The sequence below is a fragment of the Rhincodon typus genome, chromosome 2 (genome assembly GCF_021869965.1).
Source record: "Rhincodon typus isolate 14 chromosome 2, sRhiTyp1.1, whole genome shotgun sequence".
NCBI lineage: Eukaryota > Metazoa > Chordata > Chondrichthyes > Orectolobiformes > Rhincodontidae > Rhincodon > Rhincodon typus.
Window position 1 is genome coordinate 84,758,784 of NC_063333.1, and position 13,407 is coordinate 84,772,190.

General features: G+C 37.9%; 1 protein-coding gene across 1 annotated transcript in view; it reads right to left on the reverse strand.

Annotated features, from left to right (window-relative positions):
• Positions 1 to 4,640: 4,640 nt before the first annotated feature.
• Positions 4,641 to 13,407, reverse strand: part of tspan13a (tetraspanin 13a) — a 33,149-nt gene continuing 24,382 nt past the window's right edge. The window contains exons 5-6 of the mRNA XM_048615731.1: positions 12,684 to 12,895; positions 4,641 to 6,175 (exon numbers count right to left, since the gene is read on the reverse strand). Coding sequence (XP_048471688.1) covers positions 6,101 to 6,175; positions 12,684 to 12,895 — 287 coding nt within the window. The 3' untranslated portion in view covers positions 4,641 to 6,100. The remainder of the gene's footprint in view (positions 6,176 to 12,683; positions 12,896 to 13,407) is intronic.

Consider the following 13,407-nt stretch of genomic DNA (forward strand, 5'->3'; position numbering starts at 1 on the left):
TTACTACCAGTAGTAGGCAAACCTTTAAGGTTAGGTAGGCCTTATCAAATCAAAAAAAAATTGAGTGAGATGAATTATTTGATAAGAACGCCAGATAGAAGGGAAACTCACAAAGTGTGTCATGTGAATAGGGTCAAATGGTATTCTGAAAGGGAAGGAAAACTAAGGGACAATGTGGTACTTATTACAACTCAAAATAAAGAACCAAATCCAGATAGATTTGAATTTGATATTCTTCAAATTAAATTGGATAATGAGGAAGGTCTCAAAAATTGTGATAAATTATTGAGTTACCTTCCAGAGGAAAATTGAAATTACCTTAAAGAGTTATTCCAAACACATAAAGAGATATGTGGCATGATTATGCATGATGTAGATATAGGAAATACTGTTCCAAGTAAGCAAGATCCTTATAGACTTCACCCTCTAAAATTGGCACAGGTTCAAAAAAAATTAAAAGCCCATTCAAAGACAATATAATCAAAGTGATTTACAGCAAATGCAGCTTACCCATAGTGATGGTGCCAAAACCAAATGGTGCCCAACACCGACATGTTGATTACCGCAAAGTCAATGTAGTTACAAAATTTGATTCATATTCTATTCCACGGCTGGAAGCTCGTATTGAGATGGAGGCACAAGCAACTTAGACTTCAAAGTTGGGTTTACTCAAAGAATACCATATCCAAGAGTGTGAAGGAAATTTTGCCTTTTGTGACACCAGATGGGCTTTACCAGTTTAAAGTTATGCCCTTTGGTATGAAAAAACACACCAGCTACATTTTAAAGACTAACAAATAAAGTCATTTCAAGATTACCCAATTGTCTGGTATACAGAGGCAATCTGGTGATGTTTAGTCACACGTTTGGAGCATTCATCAGAAATTGTTTGATCAACATCAGAAGGTGGGCTTGATGATAAACCTGGCTAACAGTGAATTCACAAAAGGTCAAGTCATGCTCCCAGGCCATGTTATTGGACATGGACAGATGGCCCCATGGGATGTGAAAACAAAGAATAGCGGGGAGATTTCCATACTAGCGACAGAGAGGGAAGTATTATGGTTCCTGGGTGTTTTTCATCAAAAATTTGTACCAAATTTCAGCAGCATGATTGCTCCACAGCCTGACTTATTGAAGAACTGCAGAAAATGCCAGTAAATGGAAGAATGTCAGAAGGCATTTGATAACCTGGAAGCTGTGTTAACCAAGCAAAGCCTTTCAAAGTGGCTACTGATGCAAGTGATGTGGGTGTCAGTACTGCACTCTTACAAGAATATGGTGAAAAGATAAAGACCTACTGGGTATTTTTCCAGAAAGCTGAATATTCATCAAAAGTTGAATATTCACAGAGGAGATCTTGAATTTAGCACTGGCATTGCAAAATTTCAACATTTATATTGTCAGTAATGTGTCTGAGACAACGTGTCTGAGATCATAACACATTAAGGGTTAAAGATAAAAATACCAGGCTGCTTAGATGGATTTTATTGTTACAGTCATTTAATTTTACAATTATACATGTGGCAGGACAAGAGAACATGATTGCCAATGTGTTGTCATAACTGATAAAGGTGTTTGGCGGCAGAAGGAATGGATTGAAATGGATTGTAGCATTTAATGTTTGCATGCTTAGAATCAATATAATGTATAGGCACCGTAGCGTACTGATAGTATACGACTAAAGGTTCACACAAATGAAGCCATCTTTGTATATTGATGGGTTTTTTTTCCCCAAAGGGGGGAGGTGTGATGATACTATGGCATTAAGATGTGTATTTTGTCCTGTTGTTTTTTTTGAAGAGAAGTTTTGAAACTAGGTACTGAGATGTCTCCTCTAAGCCAATAAAGTAAACCATTTGTGAGGCCAAGTTCTTTTTTAAAATGTTGGAACAATAGAAGCAGCACGAATGGGTGGAATCAGGCTCCCACAAAACCAGGGCTTTAGTTTAGTTTTCAGTAGTTGAAGTTTGAACTTGGCTGTGGAAGCTATTAATCTCTCTCAGCTACAGCTATAAAGCTGGGTCCTGCCTCACATGCAATTCTGGCAGTGAGAATCTATTTTACTGAATTTGCTCTTGCCAAGGGTGTGTTTATGGAGTGTTAGAATATTGGAATAGTTGCTGTTTAGTAGTTATTTAATCGACTATTCCATTACATTTTCCAATAGAGCCAAAGTTATACCAAATCTTCTTTCCTTTGACTGTATTTTAACTGTAGGGCAAGAATAAAGTATATTTTGCTTAAAGTGTGAGTAGTTTAACCAATTGAATTACACCTGGAACACAGCGCTTTACACTTACCTTTAAATAAAAGCTAGGGAGAAGGCTTGATATATATATATATAAAAAGGGGGTTTTGTCTGGACAATAAAAAACCCTTAGATGTCCAAAAGATGGCAGACTTATCAAACGCTGTTCTGGGTAAAACCTTACAATGCTGAACATAAAATATCCAACATACAATTACAGGAAAGCAAACATGGATCTCTTTAGATTACAACTGAGAATATAAATCCAGTCATATATCTAATGAAAGAAGTTCAGTTCAAAATCTTAACTCCGTTTCTCCTTCTATAGATGCTGCCAAACCTGCTGAGTTTTTTGTTTACTTGGAACCATGATTTTGTTACAAATTTTATAGTTTCTGCAACGTTTTTCTTTTATGCAAGGAATGCACCTATGAAAGCTTGGCTTCCTGTTGCAATGATGCTGCAGAATCTCCATACTTCTTGTTGGAAATTACATCTATTAAAGCATGCTCAGTTAAACAGTGGTAAAGTATTCACTGATTTTATGACAATTTGTGATGCTATTCATCAGGTCACTTGTGAATAGTCTCACGTACCTGTAGTCTAAGGGATTTGAAGTGTATGTTCGACAGTAGTTTAGTGACAAAAGAGTGTCAATTCCATGCGCATGGGCAAGCTTTTTCCTCTTTATGTTTAATTGGTTGCAAGGTGACGTGTTCAACCATGATAATTTGAAAATGGTGTAAACCATCTTAAGAGACTCGAATAGACTCTAGGTAGAGTCATATAGCATGGAACAGACCCTTCGGTCCAACCTATCCATGCAGACCAGATATCCCAATCTGACCTAGTCCCATTTGCCAGCGTGTGGTCCAGATCCTTCTAAATCCTTCCTATTCATATACCCATCCAGATGCATTTTAAATGTTGTAACTGTACCAGTCTCCACCACTTCCTCCGACAGTCCATTCCATACACACACCACCCTCTGTGTGAAGTTGCTGCCCCTTAGGTCCCTTTTAAATATTTCCCCTCTCAACTTAAACCTATGCCCTCTAGTCAAGGTTTTTTCCACAGGGTAGGGAAGTCCAAAACTATTCACCCTATCCATGCTCATGATTTTATAAACCTCAATACAAGGTCACTCCTTAGCCTCCAACGCACCAGGGAAAAAAAAAGCTCCGGCCTATTCAGCCTCTCCCTATAACTCAAACCATCTAGTCCCAGCAGTATCCTTGCAAATCTTTTCTGCACACTCTCAAGTTTAACAACATTCTTCATTTAGAAGGGTGACCAGAATTCTACGCAACATTTTGAAAGTGGCCTCACCAACGTCCTGTATTACCCAATTAATGGTGGAACTTAGCTTTGGTTCCAACCAACAGCTTCTGTATCTGGGTATTTCCAGGGGGAACTAGCCAATTGGATACAAAGTTGGCATGAATGTACAAGAGAGAGGATTGGTTTTCAGACTGGAGACCTGTAACCAGCAGTGTGCCATAGTGTTTGGTGCTGGGTCCACTTCTTTTCACCGTTTATATAAATAATTTGGATGTGAATATAGGAAGCATGATTATTAATTTTGCAGATGACACCAAAGTCAGTGTTGTAGTGGACAGTGAAGAAAATTATTTCAGAGTACAATGGGACCTTGATCAGATGAGCCAATGGGCTGTGGAGGGGCAGATGGAGTTTAATTTAGATAAATGTGAGGTATTGCATTGGTAAGGTAAACCAGGGCAGGACTTCTACCGTTAATGGTAGGGCCCTGGGGAATGATGCTGAACAAAGAGTTTTAGGGGTGTAGGTGCATAGTTCCTTGAAAGTGGAGTCACAGGTAGACAAGGTGGCAAACGCAGCATTTGGCATGCCTGACTTCATTGGGCAGAACACTGAGTTTACGAGTTGGGACATCGTGTTTAGTGCAGTCTCCAGTAGTTTTTGACATTGAGTGATAGACTAACATGATTCAATAAAGGCACATGTATTAGTAGAGGCTAATTCCTCCTTCTTAAATCCAGATACCAATGTGAACCACTATGCTAAAGCCACTAAACCTACTGCACCAATGCTAAAACGTCGACTCATTCTAACTTAAATTTAGATATATGCATACAAACATAGGAATTAGCAGCAGACCCCTTGAGCCTGCTTTGCCATTCAAAAAGTTCTTAGCTAATCCGATTGTTAAAACTTGGAATTAGCCACATTAAACAGAAAGCAAAGAAAAAGATAATGTGTGTTCATTATTTTGGTGCAACATTTTGTTTTAATTCACTTATGTGATGTAGGTGTTGCTGGCTGGTGAAATGTTCTAACAAACAAAGGATAGAAATAAACTACAGTTAAGCAGAAAAAAATGAAAAAAGGAAAACAAACAAACAGTCACTTCATCCACCCACATAAATGAAACTTTAATGGTTGGAGTCCACAATTTACCCATAGTCTCAAATTTTACAAATCCCATAAATACACTAGTAATATTCTCTACATTAACTTTTTCCCCATAAGATATGTTAAATCACTGCTGTCTCTCTCCAGTGTTAGGAACAATCAATGGTTTGGCCTACATTCATAAACATAATAAGATACCAAGCTGTCAAATATACTCAATTCTCAATACAGTTATGTCATGAGCAAAATTGCACAATAAATCAATATCTTAAATATCCAAATAAAAGTAATTTCTCATTGTGTAGAGAAAAAACAAATGTGGTGCAACACAATTTACATGATTTGTTTCTAAGTTAGCTACATTTGTAATGATCCACTTTTACTATGAGCACTTGAAGCAAAACATTGTTTTAAATCAAAACAAAGACAAAGACAGAGACCAAGACAAAGACAAAGACATTCTTTAAACAAACAGTAATTGATTAAAGTATTACCACCAAATGCAGAGGAAAAAAAAAATCACAGTATATTAAATTTATCAGTAGTCAGAGCAGTGCGGTGCTACAACAAAACTTCACATTAAATCACACAGGCAGGTATAAGCATTTCCAAATAAGCTAGGGAAATAAACTGGCCACTGCTGACTGAACTACCAAAGAAACAAGCTTTCCACACACATGTGCACAAAATCCTGTAAATGGTTTTGAAGTCAGAAGATCGTTGAGCCATAAGAAATGCATTTCTTTCAGCTAGTATTGCTCACAGTGGATCAGGAGACCCATGTGTAAAAACTAAACTTTTCAATTTTCAAAGACGGAAACAAATTTAGAGATGTCTTTTGAAACCCAAATGCAACAGGAAGAAGTTACAAAAAGGAACTGCTCCACCAAGCTATTGCACAAAATGAAAATGCACTTATATTATTTATAATCTAAGTTGTTCAAAATTAACAGTGATTACCTTCCAATCAAACAAAATACCTTTACTATTAGTTAACTATGCATATACGGAAAATGGAAAAATGAAAAACTAGACTTATGCTATTATACACTGCTATACTTTAAGGGGATTGAATATCAAATAATGCTGTGAGCGTCATTTCCTTTGGTGTTAATTTTCAATTTCATTAGTGTGGTACTTTTCTAAGAATCAACACAAAGTATTGAAGCAACAACTCTTGTGCTAACCAAATGCATGTGACAAGGATTAGGCTCTGGACAACAATAAACAGCAGTGCATTCCTCAACTGAGAATTCTATTAGAGATTAACAAAGATTAGTTATAAGTTTCATTACAACAGAAAGCAAAACTGAATGAAAACCCTTATCCCAGGTGAAAGACATGTCTTGCAAGCTGGTGGAGTTTTAGATATTGAAAGCCTCATCAACAAAACAAAAACATAGGAGGCTTCAGTAGTGCAGTGTTCCAGTGGTATGGCATTTCTGACGGTTTCTCCTACAGGAAAGCACTTGGATTTGCTCGTGGATCTTTCTGGTTCCTGTATCTGTGTGTTAACCACACACCCAGGATCTGAAAAGGAACGCAATTTATAAGTTACCAAAGAGGTAATGTGCAAGAATAACTTGATTAAAAGAAATTTAAAGCTGTAGCTTCAAGAGAAATGGTAAGCTTCTGTACAATTACACGTATCACAATGAAAATAATTAACCTTTATTGCCCAGTTTAGAATGGATGAAGTAAGGAAGCACAGTGAAAAAACAATGAAGTAAAATGAAATAGGCAGCCAATTCCTAATTATTCATTTTTCTACTGAGAATAAAAATTACATCTACTCTCCTTGTGTTTAGTTCAGTGCTTCCCAAACACTCTCCTCACTGTGGCCTCACATCCAGGCTTATTAACTGTTATCACAGTGAGAACTGAGAGAGCAGAGCAGGGCTTCTGGCAGAATGGGGGCATGTGTGAGAAGGAGTATCACTGTTTTAACCTGGTTGGAACTCCAAAGTTACCACAGCTGCCTCAGGGTCCCAACCCATATTTTAGGAAGGCCTGGCTAAGAATGTTTTCTCTGGTCAGAAAGGCACTGACTGCGTTTGTGTATAAATTGTACCCATGTGTGTGCAAGTTGTAAAACGTACACCAACAATGTTTTCTCTTATGGTTCACATAGCTCCAAAATGACATGATAGAATTATGATTCTTGAAGAGGATAAATACAGACTAAGATACATACGAACATACAAACATATGAATTAAGTGACAACTTGGAACCTTGAGATTGCACCAGCATTCAATAACATCATGGCCAATCGGATTACTCCATATTCCCACCTAGCCACAATAAATTTTTATCCACTTACTCATCAAGAATCTACCTACCACTGCTTTACAAAGATTCAAGAGCTTAAATTAGATTTCAAGGAAGAGTGTTCCAAAGCCTCACAATCCTGAAAGAAAACACTTCTCCTTTTCTAAAAACCAAAAGAACTGCGGATGCTGTAAATCAGGAACAAAAACAAAGTTGCTGGAAAAGCTCAGCAGGTCTGGCAGCATCTGGGGAGGAGAAAACAGAGTTAACGTTTCGGGTCCGGTGACCCTTCCTCAGAACTTCTTCTTTTCTGTCTTAAATGGGCAAACTTTAAATTTTTGAACAGTGAACCCTCACGTTAAGATCTCGCACAGAGGAACCAGTTTTCCATATTCACCCTGTCATGTTTCCTCAGCATCTAATGCTTCAATCACATGCCTTTTCATTCTTGTAAACTCCAGCTGATAAAAGCCTACTCTGTCCAACTTTTACTCATTAGACAACCCAACCAATCCTGGTATATGTCAAGTGATTTTCTTCCAAACTGCCTCCAATGAATTTACATGCTTCCTTAAATAATATTTTACACAGTAATCTAGATGTGGTCTCACCAAATAACTGTATAGCCGAAGCATTACCCCTCTAGTTTTATATTCAATTCCCACGTTGCACTCCAGTTGCCAGATCTTTGCCCACTCACTTACACCACCTACATCCCTTTGCAGCTTCCTGTTGTCTTTTTCCCAATGTACATTTCTACCTAATTTTGTATCATCAGCAAATTTAGCAAACATACCTTCCATTACTTTATCAATGTCATTTACATACATTGTAAAAAATTGAGGCCAAGCATTGATTCTTATGCCACACTTATTCAATGTTGCAAAGCAGAAAATTACTTACGTCTACTTTCTCTATCCATGCCAATTCATCATCCCTTACACCAGTCATTTTGGGATTTGGCACCTAAGCAACTGCCTTGTGAAAATCTAAATAGAGTACATTTGCTGTTAATCCTTTACCCAAAGCACGTACTACTTCTTGAACATTCCCTTTCCCAAAACCATGTTGGCTCTGCCTGATCATCCTCAGCTTCAGTAGGCACCTTGCTATAACATCTTTAATGACAACTTCCAACATTTTCCCTATAATAAGTATTAAGCTAACTAGCTTGCAGTTTCCTGAACGCCATCTCCTTCCGCTGTTGAATAAAGAAGTTTCGTTCATCATTTTCCAAGCTAGTAGAATCTTTCTTGAATCAAGGCAAATTTGGAAAGTGAAAACCAATGCATCAGCTACCTCACAAGCTATTTTCTCTTAAGACCTTCGGAGGAGGTCCATCAAAACCTGGGGGCTAGTTAACTATAACAATTTGCTCCAACCACTTTCCTGATAAATTTCTTAAAAAGACCTCCTACCCTTTCTCGATTTATGGCTATTCCTGGGATATTACTTGTTTCATCTGTAGTGAAGACCAATGCAAAATACCTATTCAATTCATCAGCCATCTCTTATTTAGCACTTATTAATTCCCCAGATTCACTTTCTATATGATCGTTAGCATAGATTTGCAAGAGAGGTAACAGACAAACTTGATTGAATTTTTCAAGGAAAGTAACCAGGAGTTAGATAAGAATAATGCAAATAGCGTGGTGTACAATAGATTTATGCAAAACTTATGATTAGGTCCCTCATGGTCCAGACTCGTCAAAAAAGTAAGAGCTCATTGCAAAGTAAGACATTGGATCAAAAATTGGCTGAGAGAGAAGCAGGTGGTGATGGTAGATGGACGTTCCTGCAATGAGAATTTTGTGTCCAGTGGGGTTCCACAGTGCCCTTGCTGCTTGTGGTGTACACTTTTGACTTGGACATAAATGCAGGGGGTACAATCGAGAAGTCTGCAGATAACACAAGTGTAGCTTGGTAAATAACAAAGTGGATATCAACCAACTGGTCAGCCAAGCAGGGCGGTGGCAAATGGAATTCAGCCCGGAAAAGTGGGAGGTAGTGCACTCGGAGATGGCTAACAAGGCAAAGGATTGCACCATGTGTAGCAGGACCCTGAAAAGCACTGAAGATCAAAGTGACCTTGATATGCATATCCACAGATCCCTGACAGTAGAAAGTAGATAAGGTGGTTAAGAAGGCACAAGGGACACTTGCAGAGGTATAGAATACAAAAACAAGGAGTTGTGGTGAAACTGTATGAAACTCGAATTGGGCTAGGGAAGGCATCATAATATTCCAGTCACCACATTATAGGGAGGATGCTGTTGCACCACAGAGTATGCAGAGGAGTTTTTCCAGGATCCTAGCCGGGTAGGAGAGTCTGAGCTAGAAGGAAATATTGGATAGATTAGAGTTGTTTACTTTGGAGCAGGAGACTTGTGAGAGGACTTGATAGAAGTGTGAGATATATGGTGAATAGGAAGGCATTTTTTTTCCATTCGTGGAGGGTCAATAACCAGGGCACAGATTTAAGGTGAGAGAAAGAAGGCTAAAAAGGGAGTTGAAGAGTAATATTTTCAACTGGAAGTGGTGAGTGTCTGGAATTTACTGCCTGAATGAGTGGTTGAGTCAGAAACTTCAGTAACATTTAATCAATTGTTAGATATTTACTTGCATTGCCATAGCCTCCAGAGCTTTGGGCCAAAAATCAGAAAATAAGATCAATGTAGTCAGATCTTTGTTGACTGGTATAGAAACAATTGACAAAATGGCCTCCTTCTGGGCTATAAATATTTATGAGTCTACAAGCAGCTGATTGGGAGCACTCTTGGAGTGATCACGTAGTTTGTGTCGTGAGAGATTTTCAGAGGGGAAAAAGAAACACAAAAATATATTAGCCTGCTTCTGATTTAGCACAATCCAAAGTGACTTTTGCTTCGGAAAATCCATAGATGAGAAAGCTTTTGTGTCAGTTTACAGAAGACCAATGGGTGAACAGCTTCTCTTGGGGAAAGGTATTAGTTTAGAATATTTAGGAAATAGGTTACCTCAGCGAGAGTTTTAGGTTGAAAATTCCAGACCAGAAGTGTTTAGTTAGGAAACTGGAAAGAGTGATTTGAAGCTATGAATGTTTAACTTCAGTGGAGGGTATAACTGAGGCAGAGGATATCAAACGCTTAAGGCCAAGAACTGAAACAAACACAGTTAAGTCAAACCATTAGACGTGATGGAGAACAGGACTCTCTCTGGTGCTTGCGCACTGTTAAGTGATGGTTTGGGATGGATGGTGTTTTGTTCTGCCACAATTATCAAAATGTATCAAATTTTGTTATAATGAAATAGCTTGGTTTGTTCTATTCTACCTTCAAATCATTTGGGTCTTCAAATTTTGTTTTATTGTTAAAGCCAAATCTGCAGCATTGTGGGCTCTTGTAATTCAGTGAAAGACTACCACATTAAATATTTTTTAAGAAGGATCAAATCAAGCTGACTTTCAATCTGAGATCATATTACTTAATGAAGTGGTGTTCAGATCAGTAGCACACTACAATACTCAATCCCAAATTAATACATCATCAAAAAGTTTGGTAATTACAGAATGCATTCTTCAGGTGTTTCAAATTTTCGTTGTTTTGGGAGCTGTAAAACATTATATACATTTATTATACTCTTGGGCTGAAATTCCAAAGGGAATTTATTGAAGGGTAACCATGTCAGAACGGAAGAAAAGTCTGATTCATGCTAGACAATGGCTGAACCAGTTCTTTTAAATTCAATTATCCATTGAACATAAGTTGAATAACATGATCACAAAAAATGAGGAGTATGTTGAACTTGTACAAGACCTGGAGTTTGTTTTTTTTTTCTAGTTTTGGCACCACACTATACAAAGGATATGATTGCATTAGAAAGAACGTAACAGATTTAAAACAATGGCTCCTGCAATGAGAAACTTCAGTTATTAGGTAAGATTGAAGCGTATAGGACTATTTGATGCGGGAGAAGCCATGAGGAGATCTAGAAGAAAATTTCAAAATCATGAGGAGCCTGGGCAGAATAGAATGTAGGAAACTTCTCATTCGTAAAAGGATCAAGAATGAGAGGGCTCAGACTGAAAATGATTTGTGAAAGCACACAAAAGCTCAGACTGCAGCTCTGGCAGCAGCTGTGGAGAGAAAACAGATTTAACATTTCTTCAGAACAGATAGCAGCTAGGAAAAGGTGGAATTTATACAGATGACGGAGAGATAGCGGGGAAAGGTATGAGTGGATAGGTGGAAAGAGAACCCAGTGAGACAGAGACAGAAACAGTTAGGCACACAAAAGGGATGGAGATAGTAAGCCAGGGGTTATGAGTAGGCAAAAACGGTTTGACTACTGAAAGTAATCCATATCATGACAGGACTTGGTTAGAGACAAAAAAATACTGCAGATGCTGGAATCCAAGGTAGACAAACAGGAGGCTGGAAGAACGCAGCAGGCCCAGCAGCATCTGGAGGAAAGGAGAAGTCAACGTTTCGGGTATTACCTTTCTTCAGTCCTGAAGGTAGCATTAAACTCGATATGGAGTCCTGAAGGCTATAATATACCCAACTGGAAAATGAGGTGTTGCTCGTCCAGCTTGCATTAAGTCTAGCTGGAGCACAGCAGCAGGGCTGTCTTTTTCTGTCCCTCTCCATTCACTAAACCAAACCCCCAACTAAACAGGAGCAAAAATGCCACCTTTTCCTAGATGCTATCAGTTCTGAATAAAGGGCACTGGACTCAAAACATTAACTCTGTGTTCTTTCCACAGATCTGCTGAGTTCCACAAATTTCTGTTTTTATGTTTCTACTGTTCTTTGCTTTTTATACAAAAGAAGCAATTGTGACGTGAGAAAAGAATCTTTTTTCACACACAAATGGTCTGGATTAGGATTGCAATGCCTTCAAGAGTGATAGAAGCAGGCACAATTGTGGTGTTAGAGGGGAATAAGTAATTATTTAAATATGAACAGTATGCAAGGAAATGGGAAAAGGCAGGAGAGTGGCACTAAGCCATGATGCTCACTTGGAGAGCTAATGCCAACACAGTCGGCCCAAAAAGCCTCCTTTGGCACTGTTACAATTCTGTGATTCTATAATAAATGTAAGATTAATCATATTTTTCTGCTGTCACCTCTCAAGTCATGTAACTGTAGTGCAACAACTTCTCCATCATTGAACATACATCTACTTAAAAATAAAAACACAAAAGACAAAACCACAATGGTCCAGTTTGCAGAAAATATCACAGTTGTTACAACACAAACAACTCTTGAAATCAATAGAATAGGAGCAAAACAGAAGTGCTGGTAGCTAACTTAGTAAGCTCGTCAAAAGAAAAACTTTTCAAAAACAGGAGCATTAGAAATATTGAAATTATTCAGGATAAACCTTAGGACACTGCTTAAATCATGGTGTCCACTGCAACATTCACCTGCCATACCAAACAACTAATAACTACGTTTGGAAATTCTCCTGAATATACATACTATATAAAGTAGAACTCCATAACAATGGAATATGAACTTTCTATACAATGAAATAAATACAAAGCATGAAAACTATTTCAATTTTTCACAGATAATAGGAACTGCAGATGCAGGAGAATCTGAGATAACAAGGTGTAGAGCTGGATAAACACAGCAAGCCAAGCAGCATCAGAGGAGCAGAAAAGCTGACGTTTCAGACCTAGACCCTTCTGCAGAAAAAATTTTTCACAACTTGGATGTGAAAATCACTCCTAATGTTAACAGAAGTACTTAAATGCCTTTTAAACAAAAACAGAAATTTGCTGACCTCAGTGAAACTGAAGAAAAGACCTATGCCACCGACAAATCTCAGTACTTCACCAGCATAGGTTTTTAAGATCGGTCCACATGGATGACAATCATTAGCAACAACACAATGCTGGAACAAGAGAAAAGATGGCAGTGATTGTATTTCTTTACAATTCATGTTATTTTCAACAGTAAAGTTTTCACTTTTAATTTCTTTGGTGGACGCCAAGTCTCAATAATTCAAAGCTGTCAAACAGAAGAAATGTAGAATAAACACAACGGCCATTTTTCCTGCTTATTACCCCCCAACATTTTAAGAGATCATGGCAACTCTTGTTGTCACAAGGGAAAAGTTCCCAATATTGGAATAAACACCTTGTAGCACGAGAAGACCATGAAGCTCATTTTGTTGATGAGTTCCATCTCTTTGCACAGATAGAGAGTCAGGTAAGTATTATCAGGGGACAAATATGGATCCGTTATTTCTACAGGACCTCATTTGTGCAGTTGGTGCATTTTTGAACATCCTTAGACGGTGAGGGCGAAAATAAAAGATGGACAGAAATTTATGGACAATAGCCTTAAATTGCCAATATAAACCAGTTGTGTTCAAGCAAAGCCTTCAATAAAAGTACCTTTAAATTTGACAAAAAAACAAATTCAAAATGGCTAAAACTTCAAACACAGTGACACTGATTTATAAAATCTTTATATTCATATTTACACAAATCTTTCCAATATCT